A 26,119-nucleotide genomic window follows, 5' to 3' on the forward strand; every position below is an offset into this window, starting at 1 on the left:
CACTGCAGCGGTGGGGGCACCCGGCTCTGGGGACACCCAGCTTTGGAGACACGCTGGAAGGGACGGGCAGCGTGGGCAGAGCCCGCTGCGGCCAGCAATGCTCCCAGGACGGTGTGTGGCCGTGGGCAGAGCAGAGGCCGTCTGGGACAGCATTTTTCCCACTCTGTGCCTCTGTTTCCCCATCTGTAGAAGGAAATAATGGTGGGTGAAGATGCCTTTCTCCTCCCCTTCTACTAGCTGAAAGGAGTAAGTGTTCTGGGGATTTTTCTTTGCGATTCACCCACACCCTGTGTCACTCAAGGGCAGAGTTGATGGCTCAGAGGGGCATCCCCAACCTCCCGCTTCCCTTCTTGCTGCTCTTTAGTTTCTCCTGCTCCACCACCAAAAGGGATATCGGGGATTAAAAAAGCTGGGGGGCGATGATTCACTTCACAGCTCTCAGTGCCCAAGGCCAGACTTCTCCTCAAGGTGGGGGATACGCAGGAAAAAAATAAGGTATTCCTGCTCTTCAGAAAACCACCATTTCTGCAGCGACTTCTCCTGGTGTCCTGCCCGGGCTGGGGCGGGTGTGGGGCCGAGCTGGGTCCTGCCCCACGGCGGGACAGAGCTGCGGGGGCCCACAGGGACACCCCCGGCACAGCACGAGGAGCAGGGTGGGGGGCACAATGCAAACATCATTAGAAAAGACAAAGACGAGGAGCAAACAGAGCAGCCAAGTCTGGCACTGAACAAACACTCAGAAATGCAAAAGCCACGTTAGGATGATGCAGGGACCCCCTCAGCACTGGGGGGGGAGATTCCCATGTTTGGGGGGTCTCACCTGGCACCTGTGTGTCCTGGGACCAGCACCCAGTGCCAGGGACGGGACATCCCAGCTCCAGTGCTGCTGAATCACGTCCTGCCTGGTGTCAGGATGTATCTCCACTTTTGGCTTTGCAAATTCACGTTCCCTGGAAGCAGGGGGGTCAGGGGGTGTCGGGGACAGGGCTGCGTCACCACGTGCAGGACGGTTTTGGCTTTGCCACATTTCGTGCCATCAGTCAGGGCTTTGTTTGGAGGAGGAGGAAGGAGCGCGGGGCAGGATCCAGCACCGGCGCGGAGCAGTTCCTGTGTTTGGCTGCCGGGGACAGGGGTTCAAGGCAGCGGCCGCCTCGGCCCCCCAGGCACGAGCTGGGGGTGCACAGGGACGGTGCGAGGGCAGAGCAGGGACCTGGGACTCGTCCTGCGCCATCGCTGCCCGGGGGGCACAGCGGGGCCTGGGGTCCCCCCTGGATTTGCCGCTGCCGGGCTGTCTGTGCGCGGTGCCCTGCTCTCCGGGTGCTGCCAGCACGGGGCTTGAGGACGAGGGACGCTGCCTGTCACCGCGAGACCCGGCGCTCAGCACGGCCACCGCGGCAGTGCCGGGCACGGCGGCACGGCCAGGGGCGCTGGGGTGGCCAGTGGCAGCTGGAGGGTGGACAGGTGGGTGGGTGGATGGATGGATGGACAGACGGACGGACGGATGGATGGGAAGGAGCCCAGCTTTGTTTGGTTTTGTCCTTAAATTAAAAAGAAAAAGGGGCGACAGTGCAATTTGATGAGTTTCCGGGAGCTCCAACACTTTCCAGCGCGGGGGGGTTCGGTCCTTGTGTCTCCTTTTGCCTTGTTGTGTTGGCCGGCTCCTTTGTTTATACAGCCCCCATTCGACCTTTTAAATTGCTGTTAATGTTTTAGCGTAACGAATTAGTCTCTCATCACGAATCAGGACTCGAAATAAAAAAAAAAAATAAAAAAAGAACCCTCCGAGGCCAACTTGCTGAAATTGGGGTCATTCTCATTTGCAAGGCAGAGAATCCGAGAACCTTAATGCAAGGAAATTTATTCAAAGGCAGAGCCCCGGCGTGATTAGGCCCTTTGTAATTATAGCTCGGAGAGATTCCACTCCAGCCTCCTGCCTCCCTCATGGATTAGCAAGTGAGTCGGAAAAATACACAGGATTTAATTAGAGGCAAATTAAAATTGGTAATGAAATAGGGGCAGTAGCAAATGGCAGGGAGTTGGAAGGGGAAAAGGGAGCTGGTATCTCTCGGGGCTGCACTGTCTGCCTACGTGTGCGTCTCTTTATTTTACATTTAGAAATGTAAAGATGGTCGATGTAAAGAAGAAAGGGAAGGAAAGGACCAAAATGGGAGGACGGGGGGAAAGAAAAAGAAAGAAAAAGACTTGGTGGCTTTGCTGAGCGAGCTGCAGCTCCCGGGTCCTCGCTGGTGTGGCCCGTCCCCTGTCCCGCTCTGTCCCATCTCCCTGTGTCCTTCGGGGTCGTGTCCCTGCTGCGTCTGGAGGGCTCAGCTCCCGAACCTGCTCGTTTCTGCTGGGATGCACGAGCGTTTGCATCGCGGGCGCTGGGCTGTGGACAAGCTGAGCTCGGCCGGAGCCATGGGGACCCGCGGGGCGGGAGCAGGATGGGGAGGAGGGTATGGGCGAGGGCCGTGCCGCTGAGCTCTCTGCCGCTCTGCCCGCAGAACGCCGTCCGCCACAACCTCAGCCTGCACAAGTGCTTCGTGCGCGTGGAGAATGTCAAGGGAGCCGTCTGGACCGTCGACGAGCACGAGTACCAAAAGCGAAGGCCACCAAAGATGACAGGGTGGGTCCGGCTCCCCCGCGGGACACGGCCCCGCGGCCGCTCCCGTGCCCAGCGCTGCTCCAGCCCCTGTCCCCGGGCTGGGAGCGCTCAGCCGTGCATCGTTCCGCTTCCTCTCTTTCTGCAGGAGTCCGACTTTAGTCAAAAACATGATTTCAGGACTCGGTTACGGAGCACTTAATGCAAGTTACCAGGTAAGGACCGAGACCCATCCCTGGCAGGGGACACTAAACCTTTGCCGCTCCCCCGTCCCGTTTTCCATCGTGGTCTCATGTCGTCCGTGCCTTGAGCTGCTGCTGTTCTGTGTCGCAGGCGGCGCTGGCAGAGAGCAGCTTCCCGCTGCTCAACAGCCCCACCATGATCAACACCAGCTCCGCCAGCGCCATGCTGCACGTGGGCCACGATGACGTGAGCAGCACCGTGGAGCAGGTCAACAGCAACGGCAGCAACAGCCCGCGCCTGTCCCCGCAGCAGTACAGGTCAGCCTGGCCGCGGACAAGGGCGTCGCTGGGCTGCAGGGGGGTTTGGAGATAAGGGACAGTGGCACTACGGGCACCAGGAGCTGCCCGTTGCCTTCTGTGGCTCCTGTCCCCCGGGTGAGGGGCAGCCAGGGGATGGGAGGGTTTGGAGCGAGAATGTTGGGGGGTTGCGGCTGGTGGGACCGGCTCCCCGAGGCTGAAGGCTTCCCCCCCACAGCCACCCAGTGCACGTGAAGGAGGAACCCGCCGAGGCCGAGGACGACAGCAGACCCGTCTCGCTGATGGCCACCACCAACCAGAATGTGACGATTCCTGACGACAGGGACCTGGAGGAGGAGCTGCCGGTGGAAGACTTGTCCTAAGGACCCCTTCCTCCTCCCCACCGTGGGGAAACCCTTCCCACCCTCCCGGCCGGAGACCAAGCGACGGCTCCCACCTCCCCAAGGTGACCTTCGGCGTTAACCTGTTTTCTAAAGGCACTTCACAAAGCAAAAGGGTTTCCTTGGTGCAACAACCTGTTGCTGTCGGCGCATCCCTTCCACCCCCCACTGCCCCGCACCACGGCTCCGGTGACTGACCGACCCTTGCCGCAGGGACATCCCGCGACATGAGAAGCAAAAACCCAAGAGCTGGACTTTTTCCTCCCCTTCTCCCTTGGTTAGTGACTGGTGAACGAGGATGGTAGGTTGTTTCTGTCCGAAATGGTCCTTCCTTCCTCCCCTGTGCGCGATGGGCAGGGGAGAGGCAGCTCCAAGCCCTCTTCCCGGCAATGCTCCGGCCTCCAGCGACCGCCCGGGAGGGGAGGAGGTGGCAGGGACCCGCTGTCACCTCTCCGTGCCTGGTGGGTTTTGCACTAGGAGGGACTGTGGACCCTGCCCACGCGCTGCCGCCACCCAGCTTGGGGGAAGGAACAGCAGAAATGGGGGCGAGTCCTCTGCCATGGCCTGGGTGTCGGGCTCGCACCGTTATCTCGTGGCTGGGGAAGGATGAGGACTGGCGCGTCGGTGGGCCCATGTCCCCTTGGCTGTGTCACCTCCGGCAGCTTGTTAAACCCCCGGCAAGCAGAGCAGCCCACACTGGGTTTGCCACCTTCCCCGAGCCCCCCGGTCCCCACTGGTGGGGCAGCTGGTGACACCCAGCAGCGATGACCATCCCCAGGTGGCCACCAGCACCGGGCAGCAAGGACATGTCCCTGCGTCCTTCTCGCGGGTGACACCTCTCCCAGCCCACAGGGGGTGGCCAGTGGCTCCCGGTCCCACATGTGCCCGGTTCCTCCACCGAAGCCGGGCAGGGGCTCCGAGGCACCAATGCGGGTGACAAAGCCAACCCCGCTGAAACCTCGTGGCGGCCAAACGCGGCCGTGGCCGGCGAGCAGCGCCTGCTGCCGCGAGGGCTCTACTTTCATCTTTGTGTTATCCTTTTGCGTGTGTGTGCATCCAGATGGGAAGATACCAAAAGATTTCTCGAGACAGAAGGTCCGTAGTTCAGGAGAACAGATGGTATTAATGCCAAAAAAAAAAATAATAACGAGAAGAACACACCCAAGCAGCCCTCTGCTCCCTGCTCCTTCCCGTGGTGCTGACGTGGGTGCCAGCGCTGGCTCATCCCGGCCGCAGCTGTAGCCTCCCCCGTGTCCTGTGCTGGCCCCGGAGCCCAGCAGCATCCGGGTGCCCTGGCACGCACCGGGGTCTGGGGGGACTCACTGTGGTGGACATGGAGCTGCTCTTGTTGTTGAGCCCAGCGCGGGGCTCCCTCGGAGCGCTGCTCCATCCTTGCCTGTCCCCGTGCCCGGGTTGGGATGGTGGCAGTGGGGGCTGTGTCACTGCCCAGCACATGGTCCCTTGCCCCAGATCCTGGTGCCGGCACCCCTGCAGCTGCGTTTTGGGTTGAAAATGCAACATGCAGCTTTGAGCCGGGGGTTATGTGCTTGTTTGTCCACATGCATCCCCTGTGTGATGTCCCTGAGGGGCTCTTGACCCTGGGGACGCCTGTACCTCAGCTCGTCCCAGCGCATCCTTCTCGCTGCCCGTTGCATCTTCAGTGCCTGCAGGGACGGGGGGTCCCTGGCTCCCCCGCAGCCGCCAGTGAGGCTGAGCAAGGCGCCCCACCATGCCCCTCTGCTGCCCCGGCACCATCCAGGGGATGCCGAGACCCTCGGGGAGCAGCACTGGGGCCGTTAACGGGGTTCACCAGCACCCCTGGCTGGTGCTGCAAAGGGGCCCTTTTATCTTGCTAAAGACCCAGAGAATCCTGCACAACCTGGTGCCCCAGCGCACACGCGTGCAGCCGTGGGCGCTGTGTGCCGGGGCACTCGGTGCTGTGCTCGGTGCCGTGCCGATCCGTGCCGGCCCTCGCTAGGTGTCTCCACTCGCCCCGTGTGTCCCGCGGCCGCTCGCTCGGCTGCTGCGGTGTCCGGGCGGGCAGGTTCTCCAGCCGCGGCCCCGCCGGGCTCTGCCGCACTCCGAAGCCCTTGGCCTGGCTGGGGTGTGAACCGAACCCCGTCCCTGGCAGCCTGGGTGCAGCCCTGTCCCCTTGTACCTCCAAAGCACCAGGGGGGCCGCAGCCATCCTGTATTTCCCCTACTTGCTTTCTTTTTCCCTTTTGTTTTGTTTTTTTTTGCTTTTTCGGTCTTTCACTGTTAAGTTATTGTTTCACACAGGTTTACAGCTGCGGGGTGGGTGTTGCTGGTGTCGCACGTTGCTGCTTTACCCGTGTGGAGGAGCGTGGAGCTGCTCGGAGTGTGGGGGCGCAGCCCCTCGGCAGGGTCCCCTGCCCCATCGGGCTTTTGGGTTTTTGCTTTGCATGTCCCCACTGGGGGACAGTTGTGCCTCTTAGGGCAGCGCCAGCACCCGGTGTCACCTGCGTGCTGCAGCGTGTCCGGGACACCCAGTGTCCCTGGGGAGGGAACGACCTGGCCGTGTACTGGGGGTGACCCGGTTTGTACTGGTGTCATCGTCCTTCCGCAGAGGGGCAGGTTTTGCAGCCCGGTGCTGTGGGCGCTCGGGAGCTCGCTGGGCTGCGGGGACCCCCCGCTGTTTCAGGGTGTTTCAGCAGCTGCTCCCCTTGGTTTGCTCCTCCTGGGTCCTTTCCCTCCTCTTCCACCTGCTCTTCAAATCTAATTTCTTAGCAGCTCGCAGCCCCCCATTATTTTACATACGGTTCAGCCAAACCCCCAGCGTGCCTGGCGCTGGCGACCCCCCCAGCGACCCCACGGCTCCCGCTTGCGGGGTGATTTATAGTTTTTTAAGCTTTTTCAGAGGTACTGACATCCCCGCGATGGCTCCCAGGGCGGGACGAGCCGTGTGCCCCGCGGCTCCAGCCCAACTGCCAGCGCCGGCGCCCCCAGCCCCGCGGGCCCGCCTGGCGCCTTCCCCTCCGCGCTGGACATTGCCGGAGGTCCTCAGCTGCCATCCTGCCTCCCAAGAGCACTATATATATATATTTTATATATATAAATAAATATATAAATATAAAGGAGGGTTTGTTTTTTACACACGTGCACAGGTTTGGAAAGTCCTGTGGCTCCGGGTGGTGCTTTGGTTGCTGAAACGGGAATCACGAGGGGTGATTTGGTGGGAATCGCGCCCGGTTTGGTACTCGGGTGGATGTCAGTCGTTCTCGGGCCCGGCCGCGCGCGGCTCCGCGGCCCCGGCGGCGCCTGCCCCGTCCTCACCCTCCGCTTTAGCTTTGCTGGTTTGGATTTTACAGGATTCTGCATGTGTTACCTCAAACGCGCGCTGGGCGGGGGGGAGAAGGATAAAGGACCAAACGCAACGTGTGGCGGAGTTGTATGTCTGTATATACTGAGATATATATATACTGGGTTTAAACCTACCAACACCAATTGTTCTTTTTGGTTTTTTTCTGTTTTCTTTGTTTTATTGCCCGTTTCTTTCCCCCGGGGCAGTTCCGCCAGGGGCAGCTTTTGAGCACCTCTCAAGTAAGGGCGTTTTTCCGGTGTCTCCCACTGAAGGAATTGCTCAGTTTTCCATGTTTCTCTTCTTTTTCCGATGATTTTCCCCAACTAGCGAGCACAGGCCGAGCCACAGGGTGGTCAGAAAGCGGCGCTGGGAGGGATGGGGCGCCGGGAGCGCTGCTGGGGGCAGCGGGGGCGACGGGAGAGCAGCAGCTGAACCGATAAACCAAAGGGGTTTGCTTTGTTTACACGCCCGCCCAGCCTCACGCTCCCACGGCAGTTTGTCCTGGGAGTGCTGGGGACAGGAGGGCCAGGCTGGAGCCGGGGTTTGGGGACCCCCCGCGGTGTCCCCGGTGGGTGCCAGGGCTGGGACACCCCGGTCCCCGGGCGGCTCCGGGGACGCTCCAGCCCGGCCACAACCTTTTCCTTTCCTTTTCCTTTCCCCCTTTCTCCGTCCTCCGGCGCCGGGTGGGGAGGTGACGCTGGCGGGGGGACGAGGGCCGGGGGGCGGCGGGCGGGAGGACGGGGGTAAACCGACCCCTCCTCCCGCCACCCCCTCGCGCTGTGTAAAGGAAATAGCGTCGCTGTGTATTTGTACTCTGAACTTCCGTGTGTCTGCTTTGGCAGACGGTAAACCCTTGTACAGTAGATCTAGCTGCATGTAATCTGTATGGACAATGGCATTATAAAATGCAATAAAATAAGTTACCTATCACGCTGCTGGGCTGCTGCTTTGTTATGGTTATTGATAAAAGAAAAGATGTGCTGGTAACCTCACACTTTGCTCCCTGCATCCCTGGAACCGAGGGAAGGCCTGGATTTCCTGCGTCTGCTGATGGAAGGACAGAGCACCTGGCTGGGCTGGGGGATTCCTGCGGCTGGGATGGGGTGGGGTGGGATGGGAATGGGAATGATGGGGTGAGATGGGATGGGATGAGAATGGGAATGATGGGGTGAGGCGGGATGGGATGGGATGGGATGGGATGGGATGGGATGGGATGGGATGGGATAGCAGTGGCCCCTGGAAGAGCGCACCAGCAGCTCAGCCAGGAGGGGCCCTCCTCTTCCTCACAAACAGCCCCTGCAGGGCTGGGAAGGGTTTTCCTGGAGGCTGCGGCCAAGGTGAGTTGCTGCATGTTCACTGCGGTGAAGATCAGCCTGTTCAAATGAAAAATAACAACTATTAAGAAGTTAATAATCAGGAGGTAAAAGGGGTTTTGCCACAGCTCTTAGGGAATTCTCCTCCTCTCTCTTCTGTAATCTGTCTGTTAAGCCCCGTTCTGCAGCGAGGCCCCTCCGCCGCCCGCGCAGCCCCTGGCCCGGCCGCGCCTGGCTCCCGACCGCGGCTCCCCGCCAGTATTAATAGACTGTTAGATCCCCTTTCCCTCCACCGCTCCGTCTCGGCCAAACTTGCTTAATCTTTTTTCCAGTGGCCCTTTTCCAGGGCTCTTTGAGCCCCGGCCAGCTCGCCGGTGGCTTCCTGGGGCGCTGAACGTGCCCCCGGCGCCCCCCGGGGCTGAGCCAGCACCCCTGGGTGCACTGCACAGGCCACGCAGAGAGGACCGTCCCCAGCCTCCCGCGAGGAGGGCGCAGGGGCTCGCGGATGGGCACGGGCTGTCAATGGCTTGGGGGAGCACGTGGCTTTGATTGATTTAACACTTGGAGAAAGAGCTTTTAACTTTTAAACTAGAAACTTTTTTTTTCTTTTATTTTTTCGCAATGGACGTGAAAGTGTCCCCGGTCTGATTGCTGAACCGCTCTGGGGACGGGGCAAGAGGCTGGGACCAGCTGCCCCCTTCCCTCCGCTCCGGGGTGCAAAGTAACCCCGTGCACCCACAAGCGGGTGGCAGAGGCGCCCAGCGCTCTGCTGCCCCTTGGGAACCACGTCCCTGAGCTGCCCAGTGTCCCCATCCCCGAGCTGCCCAGTGTCCCCATCCCCGAGCTGCCCAATGTCCCCATCCCTGAGGTGCCCATTGTCCCCATCCCTGAGCTGCCCATTGTCCCCATCCCTGAGGTGCCCATTGTCCCCATCCCTGAGCTGCTGGGTGTCCCATCCCCGGTGCACCCGTATCCTCCTCGGCGATGCTCCTCATGCCTCAGTTCCCTTCCCTGCCAAAGGCCCCGGTGATGCCCCCAGAGGTCCCGCTCCCCCCAGCACTGTTGGGGGGCTGAGCCCCCAGGCCGAGGTCCCCCCGCTGTCCCCCGGGCGCAGCCGTGGCAGGTGGCAGTGGGGGGGCTGCCCCACCGAGCACAGCACGATGCTCCCCCACCGCTCACGCGCTGCTGCCCCCAAAGCAGCACTTGCACGCAGCCCCCGGATGCAGTGGCGCACAGGGGAGGGGGAAGTCTTTCACTTTTCCATCTTCAAAAGATGAATGTTCACGGGGCCCCTCTTTTTTTTTTCTTTTAAATGTCCATTTCCTTTTTTTTATTATTATTATTTACAGAAATAGCTCGTGACTCATCAAAATCTTTTAGCAGAAACTGTAGAACAGTGGGGTCATTCAGTGCGAGCGCAGCACCTCGCCTCCCTCCCAGCCCGCCCCGCGCAGGAGGCTTTGAGGAGGTTGTTTTGTTTAGAGATGTTGTGTGCGCCCAGCGACTGGGAATTACGCTCAACAGATCGGGGGGTGATGGCCGGGACCCTAAAACAACACGGCTGGGTGTGCACAGCGCGGCTCTGTGCTGCGGCGCGGCCGGGATCTGCAGCCCCATTCACGGCGGGTCGACCGCGCCGCGGCCTGCGGCTGCTGGGGCTTCTTGTTTTCAGATTGCACACATTTTCTCTTATTTATTTATTTATTTTTCTTTCGAAACTGCAAAGGGTTTGCCGAGGGATAAATGCCGGGAATGTTGCAAAACCCCCTTTGAACTGCAAAGTTGAGGCTTAGTGCTAAATCCTCACCGGAGCCGGGAAGGTCAGCGAGGGTTTTCAGCCGGTTTAAGCTCCGGGGTGCGGGGGGAACTGCAGCCCCGGGGGCGATGGGGACCAGACCAGCTCCTGCCAAGGCGCCCGAGCCGCGGCTGGGAGCTGGGAGCACTGGGAGCACTGGGAGCACTGGGAGCACCAGGAGCACCGGGAGCACCGGGAGCACTGGGAGCACTGGGAGCACTGGGAGCACCGGGAGCACTGGGAGCGCTGGGAGCACTGGGAGCGCTGGGGTGGGTTTACTTTGGCTGCGGCGGAGCTCGGCGCGGCGGCTGGTGCCAGGGGTTGGGAATGCGGGTCAGGGCAGTCCCACACCTACAGACATGGCCTTGTTTTCCAAAACACAGCCGGCTCCCACAGCTCCCGGCCGTGCAGCAGTGCCGGTGCAGCGCTGGATTAGCCCGGGTGTGATCACTGCGGGATTAATTCGGCCACTGCGGGGTGTCCCCAGCCCTGCTCCTGCCCGCCCAGCACCCTGCTGAAGCTGCTCCGGGGAACTGTCTTTAGAGGGGACAATGCTGTGCAGGAAAATAATACTTGCTTTTGTGGAAAATGCTGGATCTTCGGCATCACTGAGCAAATTGTAACCCCCGTGACAAACCTCAGCAGACTCCTTCGCACCCCCCTGCTCCCCTCATCCCCGGGGTGTTCCAGTCCAGGGACGGATGGAGCTGGGGGCTGGTTCAGCACGGCTGGGCAGCAGCGATGTGAACCAGCAGCACATTTTGCTTTCCAGGGCCCTTCATGGGACAGCGGCAGCGGGGACAGCTGAGCCACTCGTCCCACAGACGCTGCCCGTGGCGGAAGCTGCCGGTGACATGCTGAACCGTCCCCATGACACAGAGCACTAAGGAGAGGTCAGGGAAGGCTGGGCCTTGCCAAATTCTGCCTCCTGCTTCCGAATGAACGTGGCGTGAGACAGGAGAGAGATCCCGATGGGAGGAGGCAGCGAGGAGGTGGCAGAGGAGGGCTGAGCTGGGGCAGCTGGGTGACCGAGACGAGCTGTCGGCACAAAGCGCCGCTGATCCCCACCCGGCCGTGCAGCCGCGTGGCCAGAGCCGAGCACGTGGCACCCGGGTTCCCGCTCCGTCCCCCAGGGCAGAGCATCGCCCCGAGACAGCCGCCCCCCTCCTTCCCCGGCTTCCAGGCAACCTGGGGCCGCTGGGTCCCTCTTGCATCGAGCACCTTGGCCTGGTGGGGCCCTGGGGGGAGCGAGGGTGCGTCTGCCCCAGCTCACGGGTGTTTTAACAGGTAAACAGGGAGGAATGTGCAGCGGCAGCGCGTGGGGCTGGCGTGTTCGCGGTGTGACTCACAGACACGGGCACACCCCGCGGCCCCGCTCGCCGTCACCAGCACGGCCGGCCCCGCGCTTGGACGCGGCTCTAATGAACCCTTGTGAAGGCCGGCGGGGTCCTGCCAGGGCTGCGGCCAGCGGAGCCGCCTCAGGTGAAGGAAATGGTCCAGTCGCTGGCTCCTGGTGCAGTGACCTGTGCCAGGGTGGCCCCCCCAGGGACGGGGTGTCACTGTGTCAATGGTTGCTTCACCCTCGGTGACAATGATGCACAAAGAAAGGCTCTCTGCGGCTGGGAAGGGGGGTGCAGGGCCCTGCATGGTGCTGCACCCCATGCTGCACCCTGCGCTGCTCCCCGCGCACCCACTGCGCCCGGGCAGGGAGCACTCGAGCTCTGTGGGTGTCAGGTCCCTGTTGTCCCGAGCGGCCGCGCAGGGGCTGTGCCGGGCACCGCCGGCAGAGCGGGGGGGCAGGATGCGCCTGGCAGCGCCCAGAGGACGCAGCTCCAGCAGGAGGATTTTATGGTCGCTGAAGGGTGTGGACAGGAATGCTCTCCCCTGGAAGGATTATTTAAAAGGCACAAACCGTAGTGACGAGTTGGTTTTAAAACAGACCAGTTCTTGAGGTCTTGCACGACCTTCTCTGGCTGTTTGGCCTCTCACTGGCCTCAGGCTGGAGCTTCCGAAGGATCCCGAGCACACCGGGCTCCCACCAGTCCCACTTTGTGCCCCAGACTATGTTGTTTCCCCTCTCTCAACCCAGTTCCTTTACATATGGCCATGGTGGTGACGTCTCAGTGCCTTCCCCTCGCCCCTCGCCACAGCAAACGCTGCACACGCAGAGCAGGAGCCGGCCCAGGCAGCAGCAGCGGGCAGGGAAGCACTGAGACGTGGGGAGGCACCGGGGCTGTCCCGTGGGTCCAGCCCTGTTCTGGGAACCCAGAGCCATAGCTTTGCATTGCAACACCGAGCTGTTGCCAGACCCCCGGCGTGTCCGGGAAGTGCTGACCAAGGGAAGCGACAGCTCGTGGTGACCCTGGCCCCGCGCAGCCCCCGCGCTGCCCCCCGCTTCAGCTCCAGCCTCACGCTGGCAGCCGAGCTCCAGCTGAGCTCCAGAGTGACCACAGCCTCCTTTTGCACACTTTGCAGTGCCGGCTTTTTACATGCAGGAAAACATGGTGGTGGTATAAAAAAACAGCTTTGAAAATGTCCCACAGGGTCCTACATGGATCCTCGTGGGGACCCTGCAGGGACGCAGTGCTGGAGCAAATGTGTGAACACCAGGTTGGGAAGTGCTGATAGTGCTTGAAACCTCGATTTCACACTGTCACTTTGGGGCTGATGACAGCAACGACGCTGTCACCTCCTATCCCAGCACCTCCAGGCATCGCCCTGAGGAGCCAAACCTCATTTACCAGTTGAGGAAACTGAGGCAGGGAGGCGTGGGTGAGACAGAGGCTTTCCAGAGGACACACCAGCAAAGTCGGGAATAAAAACACCCTCTTTGCTTCCTCACCCGGGAGCAGCGTGGACAGGCTGGAGCCCCAACCGAGGGTCCCAAGCAGGGCGGTGGGTGTTTCCCAGACCCCCATTACTCCCCCTAGAATTTTTTTGAGGAAAACCCACCACTGAGCCAACCGCGCAGCACAGCTGAGAAACCCCGATTTCGAGGCTGGCCCTGGGAAGAACCAACCTCTGCCTGCCCTGCGCCGCTCCCCCCCCGGCTCTGCTCCGTCCCCCAAAAGAAATCGCTCCTGCTCGGCGGGGCGGCCGCGGGCGGTTGTTTGTTTGTTCTCGCAGCCTTTTTTTTTTTTAAGGAATTGGGAAAAAAAAAGAAAAAGACCCAATCCCGAGCCCGCGCCCCCGACCGACTCATTAAAGGTCGCCGGAGCGGCGGGGCCGGGAGCGGCGGGGGGAGCGCGGCCGGCGCTCGGCGGGGCCGGGGGATGCGCGGCGGGGGCGGGCGCGGGGCTGAGCGGGGCCCCAGGTGAGCCCGTCCCCGGGGCGGGGGGCGGCCCGGCCGCACTCAGCCTCTCTCCCGCCGCAGCCGCCGTGCCCCTCTCCGATGTCCCAGGCCAGCAGCCACCGGCAGAGCCGCCCGGAGCCCCGCCGAGCCGAGCCGGCCCCGCCGCCAGGTACGCGGAGCTCCCGGGGGGGACGGCTGGGGGCCGGGGGGGTGTGCACGGCCAGGGGTGCACGGCCGGGGGACGTCTATACGTGTTTGTGTGTGTATGGCTGGGGGGTGCACGGCCGGGGAACGTATGTACGTGTTTGTGTGTGTATGGCTGGGGGTGCACTGCTGGGGGGCCTTGGGGGCTGTGTGTACACAGTTCCTGGGGGGTGCACCGCCGGGACGGGGGTGCAGGGCTGGGGATGTGGGTGCACGGCCGCGGGGTGCAGGGCTGGGAGTGTCCCGCGGGGGGTGCATTGCTAGAGACTGTGCATGGAGTGGGGGGTGTCGGAGTGTGTGTGTGCGTGGCTGGGGGGCTGTGGGTGGGGGGATGTGCGGAGGAATGTGTGCGGGGCCGGTGGCCGGGGTGCTGTGTGCGTGGCTCTGTGTGCTCGGCTGGTGGGGGGGGGGGGGTGTGCCTGAGTGTGTGTCCGTGTGTCCGCGCTTGTGCACGGCTGAGAGCGTGTTCGCGCCCCGGGCCGCGTGTGTGCGTGTCCGTGTGTGTGTCCGTGTCCATGTGCGTGTCCGTGTGCGTGTCCTGCGCCCGGCGAGGGGAGCGCAGCTGGTGCCGGCGGCCCCGGGGGGAGTTCAGAGCACAAACTTTGCAGCAGTTTCTGAAACTCGGCCAAGTGCGCGGGGCCGGCGGGGCGCGGGGCCAGCGGAGCCGCGGTTGAAACCCCCGAGGGACGGGAGCGAGGGGCTGGGGGCTGTTCTGCAGCCCGGAGCTGGCGCTGGTGGGGCCCCCACCCCACCCCACAGCGACTCCCCGTGGGGGCAGGATCAGGCTGTGGAGAAGTGGATGGAAAAGTTTGGGGGATCCTCTCTTTTTCCAAGGGGCAGATCTGAGCCCCTCGGTTGTCCAGATGTGCGGTGGCTCTGCCTGGGACGTTAGGACCTGTGCCGGTGTCCGGTGCTGGTCAGTCCCTGCCAAGGTTCACGTGCAGAAACTGCGTTAAAAGTCCAGATGTGAGAGAAAAAAATACTAGAGCAGGAAGCTGATGGCGAGAGGTGAAACATCCTGCTGGTGCTGTGCTGAGAGACTAGGCGCAAAGGGGCCGAATCTACCCCGGGAGCAGCTCCGGAGTGGCTGCCGGGCAGGGGCAGCGCGGGCAGAGCTGCCGCGGGACCGCGGGCACGGCGGCGCAGACGCCAGCTGAGCGCAGCTGCAGCGCTCCCTTTGTTGGCTTTGGCCTGGAGCGCGGCTGGGCCCAACTTTTGGAGAATACATCCTCTTGTTCTCTTCCCCCTGCTTTTCCAGCTGGATGCTGCCGGCTCTGCTTCCCGGCCGGACTCTTAGCTGCGCTGTGCTGCAGCGTGTCCCGGCACAGGGGCTGTGCAGAGCTTATTTCTCTGAATTTCCTTCCATCCACCTTCCTTTCCAGGCGGGAAACAGTGAACTGTTAATGCAGGAACCTAGTGCAAAAAAGCTTTTGCATGGGAACTTGCCACCAGGCTGGGTTAGGAGGAGCACTGTGCACTATCTGCTGTATAAGCAAGTATGGGTTATTTTAAAAAGTAGTTTAGAGATCTGTTAAATGTGTCGGAGAAAAAGGCTTTGCGTCTTTTCCCACCCTCCTCATTCCCAGCTCTTCCCGAGGGGAACATGGACCCACGGTGGGTGAACCCAAGCAGAGCTGGACCCCATTCACAGTGTGCGAAGCCGGGGGGTCCCAGGACAGCCTCCAGTTCTTCCTGCCCAAGCTCTGCGGGCTGAATTTCGTGACAAGAGAATATCCCTGGCCTGTCTCAGAGACCAGCTCTTTGATTCCACGTCCTGAGCTTTGAATTCTTGCTCACACCACTTCTTTCTTTCCTTGTTATTTTTCTGTTTTGGTGAGCAATGAATGGACAGGGTCCGGTTTGTCTCTCGTGCTCATTTGGCCTCGTGACGTCTTGGTGCAGAGCCATTATCGCTTGGGCAGCGTCCAGTGGCTCTGTCACGCTCCACGGAGCCTGGGAATTTTTACTCTACTCCCTTTCCGATGCTTTGCACATTAGACCAGATAATTCCGTAACAGCGAGACCGTGAAATAAATGGGGAAACTGAAGTGCCGGAGTGGCTTGGCCCAAGTTGGTGCGTCGTGGGCAGGGTCAGGTTGGCATTGCCCCGCTTGGTGTGATTCCCCAGCCCCAGACAAAGCCCGTTGCCCGGAGTTTGTTTCTCGCCGTCTCTGGAGATGGGCCCGTGGCAGCGCAGCCTCATCCTGCCCCGCGGGGACAGACGGAGCCCAGCCAGACCCTTGAAATAGCCCCAGGTGGTTTGCAGAGGAGCCTCAAGCAGTTTTCTGCATGTGTGGAGTGTGGGGGGTATAATTATTTTTTTGCGGAATTAACAGAAAACAGGAGAAAACAGAAAGCCCTTTGGCTGGTGACATTATTTTTGTCCTTCCTTCCCTTTGGGGGAGCCAGACAAGGGAAAACAGGGACAGTGGGAGAGGAACTTTCCTTATGGGAAGGAAACTGATGTGAAGGTGCTGGAGGCAAATCCACCTCCAGAAGAAGAGCCTTTCGCTCAGGTTTGACTCCGCTCGCTCCCACCTCCCGTCTTTGCCTTCCAAGCAGGACCCACATCTGCTGCGTGGGGTCCCCTCCGCGTCCCCCTCCATGTCCCCTGTCCGTGTTTGTGTCCCGGCCTGGCCGCGGGCACCGGCGGCTCCGTGGCTCTGGGCTTGGGGGGGCAGGGACGGGACACTCACACGCTATGGGTTTTTTTCTTTAATTATTTCTGCCTGTTTCCAAAGCGTTTGCCCCGAGGTGTAACCGGAGCAGGAAAGCTGTTGTGCGCTGCAGCGCTGCGCTGCGAGGGCTCTGCCCCGCTCACCCGACACACCGGGGCCCGCTGCCTGCACCAGGGTGCTGCCCCTCGGGGTCCAGAGCACCCATGGGTGCCCCGAGCAGGGGGGGCTGGGCAGCAGGCAGTGCCACCATCACTCGGGCACCCATTCCTGGGAGGGGGGGCAGGAACAAGGACAACCCCCTGCAAGGTTGAAACAAAAGGGGCTTTGCTTGTCTTAGCACTGATTTTAGTGAAGCTGCTTGCGGATTTGCTCACAAACATCCTGTGAGTGCGAAGGGGCCAAAAAAACCCAAACCTAAATAAACATTTTTTTAAAAAATGCCAGATAAAGACTTTTTGCACCAAAAGATTCTTTTCTGTTTTTCTTTCAAGATTTCTTGTCTGCTTATGAAAATACTTCATTTCTTTTTCTTTTCTTTGAACATCAACAACAAAACTCAAGAAAAGCAGTTTGCTGGCTTTTCTCAGATGGTTCTGTTTTGGAGCAAAGCAAAGCAAAGCAGGCCCTGCGGGGCTGTGCCGCTCAGCACCCCGGCGCCCTGGTCCCAGTCCAGCTCCCAGTTGAGTTTCCTTGGAAAGCGCCTGCTGGAGCCTGTGAGCTGCAGAAGCCCGAGCTGCCCCGGGCACTTGCCGTGCTGCTTCTGGTGCTCCAGAGCCCGGCCGTGAGCTGCTGGGACGGGCACCGGAGCTCCTGGGCTGCAGGTTTTGGTGTGGGACGGAGCTGTGTCCGTCCTTCCCGCGGCCCCTTCCCACGTGCCCCCATGTGCTGCCCAGGGTTGTACTGATGGAAATGAGCTCGTGCTTAGCAGCAGGGGTGGGATAATTGGGGTTCTTTTTCCCCAGATGCCAACCTTCAGGCTTTGCTCACTGCAACCACGTGCACGCACGTTTTCACTCGTCTCCGCTTGATCTTCCGACAGGCTTTGGCAGCCCTGGTGAACCCGATGTTTGACTTGGGGGGAGATACCCCCTTTCTCCAGTGCTGTCCCACTGTCTTTCCACGGCTGCATCCCCAGCTCTGCAATGGGGTGGATCAGGGAACGGGCAGGAGCTTTGGGAAGCGCTTTCCCCCCAGTCCCATCTTCTTTTGGGTGCTCCCCGTGGGTGCGCAGGCGGCTCCCGGTGCCGACTCCTTGGGCTGTGCCCAGGGCAGGACGATGCTCGCCCGGTTTGGCTGCTTTGGGTGCCAGGGCCGCCGGCGCAGCGTGTTCCCCCCAGCGGCTCCTTCATCACGAGGAAACAGGTCGGCTCGCTGACTCCAGGAGCAATTACTCGCTCCACCCGATGCCTCATCGCCGGCCTCCTCGCTGCCGTCCTGCCGTCCAGGCACGCTGCTGCCGCGCACGCCGAGCCCGCCGCAGCACAGGAGCTGCTTCCCGCCTCGCCCGTGCAGCTGCAGCTCCTCCCGAGCTGCTCTGGGGTCTGTGCTTGGAAGAAACTGCAGCCCTGCCAGCGGGACGTTGAGCCCCAGCGCTGCAAAGCTTGGGCTCCATCGCCATGGGATGGTGCTTTGGGTAAATCCCTTTTACGCGCCTCAGTTTCCCCACTGGGCCGAGCCATGATGAGGTTCTGTTTCACAGCGTCTTAAGGCTGCAGCTGTGCTGATGTAAAATACATGGAGATTGGGTGCTGTGTGCTGGGCACCGGCTCAGAGCTGCGCGCTGGGTAGATCTCAGGATGAAAGGTGCTGCATAAGTGCAAATTATTATTCTCGTTAATAATGATGTCCACCAGCTCACATTTATCTGCTCTTCAATTAACTTTTTTTAAGGACTCTTAGCAGGTTAGAAAGACACAAATTTTCCCTGGCAGAGCCTGTGCTGGTTTGACCCGCTAAGGTTACACAATTACTGTACTGGCATGGTCCTTAATTAGACTCTCCATAATTTTCCCGAGCACAGCGATGTGGCTCCTTGCTCTGTAATTCCCAGCATCTCCTTGGATCTGATAGGCACCGCGTTAGCCGCTTTCCAGGCTTCAGGGATAATTGCTGGTCCTTAAGGACACCTGGGAAGTCGCAGCATCTCCTGCGTCCTTCCTCCGTGCCGGGCTGCACGGTGTGGGGATTTCTGTCCTCCTGGCCAGCGCGGGGGCTCATCCTGCACCGCTTCTTGCTGGAAGTTTATTACTGACTTTTCCTAAACGCGTTCCTGAGGGTTGTCCCCACATCCCCGTGTCCCTGCTCTCGAGGGGGGAGCAATTCTTCCGTGAGGGTTGCTCTGTGCCTACTGTGCCGCTTGGCTCAGCGAGGACCGTTGGGTGATGGGGTCTGTAGGGTCACCTTGGCACAGGGTCTGTGCCCCAAACGTGGAGTCCAGGCTTTTGTCACCGCCTGACCTTTCAGCTGAGGTCAAACACCGAGTGTGGACGGGCTGGATAGATGCTGGTCCTGGCCTGTCTGGCCAGCCCAAAATTTTTCTCTTCCAACCCACCCAACGGCTATAAATAACAAATAATAACAACTCCCAGGCTGGCAAGCTATTTGGGGTTTTGTGAGTTTTTTTGCTTTGTTTTGCCTTTTTGCGTTTAGGAAGTAACTTTTCATAGAAACCAATGTTTTTATTTTTGAGCGGATTCCGCATTGTCCCAGAACTGACCTGTTTACCCCAAGCAGTGCCCAGGTGAGCGGAGACACACGCGGCACACGCTTGCTGGGAGGGAAGCGGAGCTGTGCTGGGTCTGTCCTGGGCCCTTCTCCTTCCCCTCCATCCTCCTTTTCCTCTCCCTGAATATCACAGAATCTGAAAACACTTTAGTGCATTAATTTCAGACTGAATGTAAATAAGCCATTTGGATTTTTCCCAGTTGAGCAAACTTTCAAACCAGAACTGTGCTTTCCTTTCCTCCAGCCTGGCTTGTGGCACTGGAAGGATTTGCCTCAGTGCCATCTCTTCTGCACTTGAAACCACTTAATCAAGCTCTAAAATATCCCTTGAATAGGTCAGAGAGGCACCTGATTGGGCCGGGCAGCACGTACGGGAAAACCAAGAGAGATTACATGCTCATTTTATCTGCATAAAACAGATTAGAAAACTCCCAAACTAAATATTGCTGCGGGGTAGCGTGTTGTTAATGGCAAACGCCTCGCTAGACTGTCAGTGTCTGTGTCCCCCGCCGACGTTATCTCATCCCTGACCAGCCGTTCCTGGGGGATTAAAGGGGGAGAGATGAGGGGACGGGAGACCCTCCTGAGCATCCCACCCGGCAGGAGCTGCGACCCGCGGCGTTGGATCTGGCTGCTCTTCAGGTGCAGAAGAGCTCAGATCCAGGCCCTTCTCCCTGCCTTTTGCAATGGGTTGACACCACCTAATCCTGACATGCCGCTTGCTTAAAGAGCTGGGATTTGCTTCTGAGCTCATCCGCCCAAGCCTGGCTTTGGCCGCTGGCTGTCGGAGGTGTTCCTGTCTCGCGTGGGGCAGCGGTGACGGGCGCGTGCCAGCGGGCGAGGCGTCCGGCCGTCTCCTGCCACCAGACTGCTCCCTCTTCAGCCAGCGCACTTGGCTATAAGAGGGACAGATCCATCGGAGATCCCAGGCAGATCTGCTGCATTAAGCTGCAGCTCAGGACAGCTTGGTGGACTTTGGAACTCACTGATTTCGTGGGGCTTTTACCACGGGTGGATTTGGACTTTGTGAATAGGCAGAACAGTCAGAAAACCTGACCTGTGTGCATCTCCTGGGCTTGGCAACCGGGAGGCAAAGAAAGTAGATCCATGTATATCACCGTTCCTAATCTCTCATACCTTCCGGCAGCACTGTGATTTCTTGAAGCCTGTCTTATTATTTTTAAATGCCTTATTATCTCTGTTCTCATAAAGAAAACACGAGTCTCTCTCCCTGTGCTATGTTATCTTCATTTCTCCGGCGTATTTTACCAAGGGTGGATCTGCTCCTCCCTTTGCTCTGTCCTCTCTGCTCAGCTTCCTGTGGTTTGGGGAGCAGGAACCCCTCCTGGGGCTGTGTACCCCAAAGCGAGGGTTGGCGGAGCGGTGGGGGCACGCAGGGCTGCACAAGGCAGGGAAGGAACCAGCTTACCCACATTTCTCTCCCGTGTATTTTTGTCTCTCTTCTGGCCAGCTTGTTCCAGTGGGAGTTAATTTAATTGCCATCTTCCTCCCCGCATCGCTGTGGTTGTGTGTGAGACCTCTTGTTGTGCAGGGTAATTATATGTGTGAAGTGGACACAGCCAAAACGAGCCGTGTCTCGGTAGCCAGTGGACCAGCGCGCTCGCCATCCATGTGGCTCCCGCACCCCCCGTGCTCTGCGCTGGAGTCTTTGCCGCAGGGCTCAGTCCAGAGCTCTCGGCCATTGGGTTCACGTTTGGCTTCAACAGACTTTGGATCAGGTGCTGACTAAACGCCGCAGGTCTGACTCAGGGCAGTCCAGGTTGGGACATGACAGAGGCCGTGGCTGCAGCCATGCGGTTATTATTCACCGATACACCACACCTATGCGCAAACACCTCTGGGGAGATGACAGCCTGCTCTCCCTCCTCTGTTTGCCCTGGGCTTTCCAGGGGCATGGGAATGAGTTTTCTCCTTTCTGGGGCTCATGTGCTCCCACCCTGCTTGGGGTTTGGAGCCAACGTTGCTGTGCAAGATTCAGCTGGATCTGCTGAATTTCCCTTGGCTGAGCACTAGAATTGCCTCCCCTGCAAAGGCGCTGTGCGTCAGGGTGGGCTTCCCTCCCCAGCAAACCCCTGTCACAGGGGCTCCGGTACCCCGGGCTGGCTGAGCGTCCTGGGGAGAGCCAAGAGGACGGTCCTGTTGGGAAACTGAGGCAGAAGGACGAGCATACGGGGTGTAGCGGAGCTGGGAGCTGCGCGAGCATCGCTCCACACTGGTTGCAGCCCTTCAGCAGCGTGTCCTGGCTCCTGCCGACCCTGGGGTGCGGATGGGTCCCCCCACCTCCCTTGTAGGGCCTCTTGTTTTGTCCCTATAATTACACGTGTGAGGGCCGCCTGCCTTCCTCCTGGCTCCTGCTTGTAGGACTCTTGTTATATTGAACATAACGAAGTATCTGAGGGCTCTCTTCCCCCTACCCGCCCTTGCCTGCCCGCATGTAGGACCTCTTGTTATAGCCAGGGTAATTACGGGGCCTTGGGCTCCCTCCCTTCGCCCAAGCTATAATTTAGTTTTATATAAAGTGCGGTCCAGCCCCTGTTGTGCAAGTGGTTGCTATTCTGGGTGCTGGGGAGAGGGATGGAGTGGTGAGGAGGGGGCTGACGGTGGGTAGGGGAGCACAGCATCACACTGAGAACCCCACAGCCCCCCGGACACCCCGCAGCCCCCGGACACCCCGCCATGGGGTCAGCCAGCCCCCAGCGCTGGCTCTGCAGGAGGGGGTTGTGCTTTCTCCTGGCTGGGTGTCTGCAAGGGGGTGTGCGGCATTGGGCTTGATCCCCATGAGGAAGAACACGGCTCTTGTTTGGGGTTTTGCTTGCCCCATTGAGGGGGTCCTGCGGGGGCTGCTGCTGCCCCACAGCGAGCTGGAACACGAGGGGAGGTGGCACCGGCTCCTGCAGGGAGGACAGTGGCCCTTTCATGGGAAGGGGGGATGAAAAACCCAGCCTGAGCCGCTGCGTGTAACCAGATCCTCTGGCTTTTAAGAGAAGGAATGTGGGACCTCAGGAAGGTTTTTGGGAGGTTGCCGCTGAGCTGCTGGTGTCGCAGCGGGGTGAGCGGCTGCAGAGTGACGCAGCCCCCGTGCCCGTCCCCAGCCACCCAGGACCCCTCGCAGGGCTCCAGCTCTTCCCCACACTGTGAACTCTGGGCTGCAAAAGCAGTGGGGATGCGTAGGTGGATTATGCCCAAAATCAGAGTCCCAAAGCACCAACCGACGCTGTTTGCAGCAGCTGGGGCTGTGCTGTGGGCTGCTGTGGTTTGGGGGGCTCTGCCCACAGGTCGGTGCACCCCGGGTCGCTCAGCTCCAGCCCCATTTCTCTTGCAGAGGCGGGTGAGCCCTCACGCCCTTCGCCGAGGCCGACACCATCGGCAGAGCCCCGGCCGTCCGCCCGTCCTGCGGCACCGAAGAAGGAGAAACCCCGGGAAGATGATGAGCCCCAAAAAGTCCTGACGAAGGGCCCCTGTCCCGAGCTCACCGGTGCTCCCCAAGCTGTGACATGTGAGTGTTTCCCCCTGCCATGGCACGTGCAGCTCCAGACACCGATGGGTGCCCATGCTTTGGGCTTCTGCCACCTAATCAGTAGCAGGGCACACTAAAAGGCGGGCAGCCATGGTGGGAAGCCGTCTCCTCCTTGCTCTGCTCTTTCCCACATCAAAGCAAAAGGCTTTAGCTGAGCGTGAGTCACCAGGAGCCCGGGAAAGTGAACGGCGGCATCCGGCAGTGCCGCAATGCCTCTCGCTTCCCTCGTCCTTGGGACGGGCTGGAGGAGGAGGAGGGTGGCTGGGGGAGCTCTTGGTCGTGTTGGGGTCCTGCTGGGACCCCCTGGGGGAAGGAGCATCCCCCAAAGCTGCAGCGGGAGAGCGGAGCCCCCTGGCAGAACGGGCTCTGTGGTCCCAGCCATTTGCTGGAGCAAAGGGAGGAGACGCCTCCCACTGGGACAGCTCTTGCTTCTGCGGATCCAGGACAAGGGTGAGGCTGGTGCAAAGCCTGAGCGAGCAGGGGATGGGACGGGCTGCGCTGCGGCTCTGGTGTTGCTGGAGGCAGCGGTGAAGCCAGGCAGCACCGCCCCGCTCCTGCTGCTGCAAACCTGCCGGTGCCCCGGCCGAGAGAAACCCCGGGGTGGGCTGGGAGCAGAGCTGGGGTCAGGGTGCTCTTGCTCCGTTTCCCGTTGCAAGGGTGGGAGAGCAGAGCTGGCAGATGTGGCAGACGGGAGGGCAGGCTCTCCGGGAGCCGCACTGTCCGTCCTTTCCCTGTCCCCCAGCCTGGATCCGAGGGCTTTGCTCCCCGGCTGCCCCTTAACGCACGCAGCCATTTCCCTTTTGTTGGAGGCGAGCGTGCAGCTTTCCCTTCCAAGGGGCGTAAAGTGGATGGATGCTTCCCAGCGGGGAGAGGGAGGGTGGGAACGGGGCTGCAACCTCCGCAGAGCGGGCAGGCGGGGTGGGAAGAGGATGGGACGGCGAAATCCGTGCGCTGCTGACAGCGTACGTGGAGCGAGGAGAGCGCACGTTTCCTCAGGCAGAGCTCGAGCCCTTGCAGAGCATCTGGGAGCTGGGCCGGCTGCCCACAGACATTCTGCAGGTCTGAGTCACGCTGCAGCCTGCTGCACCCGCGGGGGGCGGCCCCGCAGCCCCCTCCCCAGCTCACCCTGCGGCAGCGGGGCCGGGGGAGCGCAGACACCCCATCGGGCTGGCCTGGCTGCAGGGAACCCCCTCCTTCCCCTCTCCTCCCTGAGAAACGGGGTGCAGGTCCCCGCAGAGCATCACCTCTGGCACTCTGCTCCACCTAAGCCTCAGGTTGAAGACGCCTCTTTTAGAAAAGCTTTGGGCTCCTGAGAGTTGAAGGCTCTCCTGAAAAATGGAAGCTATTTTTCCTGTCTTGGAGGGGGGATTGCTGGCCACCTCTCCCTGCCACTCGCTAGAGCTGGAGCGTGATCTTGATTTACAAACAGTTTAATCTGAGGGATGCAGCGCAATGAAGAACGCTAAAGTGAGTGCGTGGCTTGCTGCTGCGAACGCCTCGAGAAACCCAGCGCTCAATGCTGCAAAGTATTTGCTGCCATCGGCCCCTGCTGGGCCGGCTGCTGCCAGGGCCCCCGCCCAGGGACACCATGGTCACCTTGGTGCCGGCTCAGTACGTGCACTCAGGTACTGGCGGAGAAGGGTGCATGGGAATCCAGATCCCTCCAGAACCCTTTTTTGGGGGAGAACACATCCTATTTTATCCAAGTGCTGTTTTCCATGTCTCCTTTCTGCCCTTCTCCCACCTCTCTGGTTTCCAGCCTGTTCTTCCTGCTCAGCTCCAGTTACTTGGAGCTCCCAGCATACGTCAAAGACGCAGCGTTGCACCCAAGGCCGTGGTTAAGCCTTACACCCCGCTCTGAGCGCAGCTCAGGCAGGCAGAGCTGGGTGCTGGGTCCATGCACTTTTGTTTTTTTAACCTCCATCTGTTTTATTTTTGCCAGCAAGGGAGGGTGCGGGACAGGGACCGTCTGTGCCCCCTCCACCCCATGGGTCCACCCCGTGCCCCGTGCCTGCCCTGCACAGAAAGCAGCTCCTGTTCCCAGTGGCCGGAGGTGCCTTTGCCCTCGAGCCTCTTGCCTGAATCATCCCTTGTTTACTGCTCTGGAGAAGAAAATCAAAATTTGGCCAAAAGACCATCAGGCAGGATTTTATTTGTGGCTTTGGTCGGTGCTGCTGTGGCAGGAGGATGGATGCTCCAACTCCCCTCTCACTTGTGCTGGTTCCCAATCCTCTCATCCACTGCATGGACATGGGGAGAAGGAAGGACAGCAGCGTGGGGAGAGGGACAGCAGCACGGGGAGAGGGACAGCAGTGTGGGGAGAGGGACAGCAGCGTGGGGAGAGGGACAGCAGCGTGGGGACGTCTTTCTTCCTCTCTCTGAAGCCTCCTTCCCTCCAGCCATCTCTTCTGCATCTTCTTTTCCATCTCCATCCTCTTGGACCACACATCTCTCAGCATCACTCCTCCCCGGCCATGCAGCCACCCCGTGTCCCACTGGGACCAGGTTCCTGTCTGGTGACGGGGTCTGGGCGCATGTTCCGCCCCAGTCTGCAGGGAGGGTTCGGGGGGTTAACGTGCCATTCTCCCCCCAGGCCAGCCCCAGGTGCGAGCAGCCCCGCAGCCCCCCAGCCCCTGCACCCACCTGCTGCAGAACGGCGCCGGGCGGGGGCCGGATCCGGGCAGTGCCAGCGGGGGGGCGGGGAATGGGGTCTGCCGCCCCCTCCCCAGTGCCCAGAAGCCCCAGCGCAAGCTGCAGTCGCATCACTCCATCAACAGCCAGAGCAGCAAGAAGAGCAAGGGCAGCTCCAAGTCGGCCTCGTCCCACATCCCTATTGAGGCGCAGGAAGGTACTGGCTTCTCCTGGGTGGTGGGGGGGGACACCCTTCCCAGCCATTATCCAGCTCAGCATCCCTTGGGGTGTCTCATGTAGCATCCTGCCCCACAGCACCCCCAGATCTGGGCACCAGCTGAGCTCCCCTCAGGAGCCTTCTGCAGGGCAGGTGCTGACTGGGGGCATCTCATGTCCTCCCAAATTGGGCTCTCTTGGGTTCTGGGTAAGTCCCAGGCAGCTGGGCACGTGTTGATGGAGGTGGGTGTTGATGGAGGCCCCTGGAGCAATACCTGGCTCCCAGCCCCTCTTTCCATCCCTTCTGTTAATTTCTGAGGAAGGCTTTCCACCTGTATGGGGGACTGAGCATCCGTCCACTGGGCACTGCATCACTCAGCCTGCCCGTGGGTGCCAGCGTCCCCCCCAGCCCACTCTCTGGCTGTCCCTCCACAGACTGCTGCGTCCACTGCATCCTCTCCTGCCTCTTCTGCGAGTTCCTGACCCTCTGCAACATCGTGCTGGACTGTGCCACCTGCGGCTCCTGCACCTCCGAGGACTCCTGCATCTGCTGCTGCTGCTGCAACTCGGGCGAGTGCGCAGACTGCGACCTGCCCTGCGACATGGACTGCGGCATCATCGACGCCTGCTGCGAGTCGGCTGACTGCCTGGAGATCTGCATGGAGTGCTGCGGGCTCTGCTTCTCCTCCTGAGGGGCTGCGCTTGGCGGGGGGCCCGCCAGTGGGTCCCCCCCGGTCCAGCTGGTCCCAGAGCCAGCGGTGGGGACATCCAGGTGTGAAATGCCAAAAGACTGAGCCCGGCGGAGGAGGAGAGCGACATCCCCCCTGCAACCTCATCCTGGGAGCTGGTGAGCCGGGCTGGGGTCCTGCCTGGGGAGGGGTGGGTCTGTGGGAGTTCGGGGATGGCTGGCACCCCACCAATGCTCTAC

At 60.7% G+C, this 26,119-nt stretch overlaps 2 protein-coding genes across 5 annotated transcripts in view; both read left to right on the forward strand.

The window, feature by feature from the left end:
• Nucleotides 1-3,461, forward strand: part of FOXP4 (forkhead box P4) — a gene marked incomplete at both ends in the record, with an annotated part of 30,894 nt that extends 27,433 nt beyond the window's left edge. For all 4 annotated transcript variants that reach the window (XM_080358278.1, XM_080358279.1, XM_080358280.1 and 1 more), the window contains 4 exons: nucleotides 2,502-2,623; nucleotides 2,748-2,814; nucleotides 2,933-3,099; nucleotides 3,317-3,461. In XM_080358278.1, the coding sequence (XP_080214404.1) occupies nucleotides 2,502-2,623; nucleotides 2,748-2,814; nucleotides 2,933-3,099; nucleotides 3,317-3,461 (501 nt within the window). The remainder of the gene's footprint in view (nucleotides 1-2,501; nucleotides 2,624-2,747; nucleotides 2,815-2,932; nucleotides 3,100-3,316) is intronic.
• A 9,591-nt stretch (nucleotides 3,462-13,052) lies between these two features.
• On the forward strand, nucleotides 13,053-25,883 carry MDFI (MyoD family inhibitor; the record flags this gene model as incomplete). Its single annotated transcript, XM_080358506.1, has 4 exons — nucleotides 13,053-13,369; nucleotides 22,150-22,323; nucleotides 24,938-25,192; nucleotides 25,627-25,883. The coding sequence occupies exons 1-4, from the start codon at nucleotides 13,300-13,302 to the stop codon at nucleotides 25,881-25,883; spliced, it is 756 nt and encodes a 251-aa protein (XP_080214632.1). The 5' UTR covers nucleotides 13,053-13,299.
• Between the last annotated feature and the right edge of the window lie 236 nt (nucleotides 25,884-26,119).

This window comes from Nesoenas mayeri (genome assembly GCF_963082525.1).
Source record: "Nesoenas mayeri genome assembly, chromosome: 23".
NCBI classification, from domain to species: Eukaryota; Metazoa; Chordata; class Aves; order Columbiformes; family Columbidae; genus Nesoenas; species Nesoenas mayeri.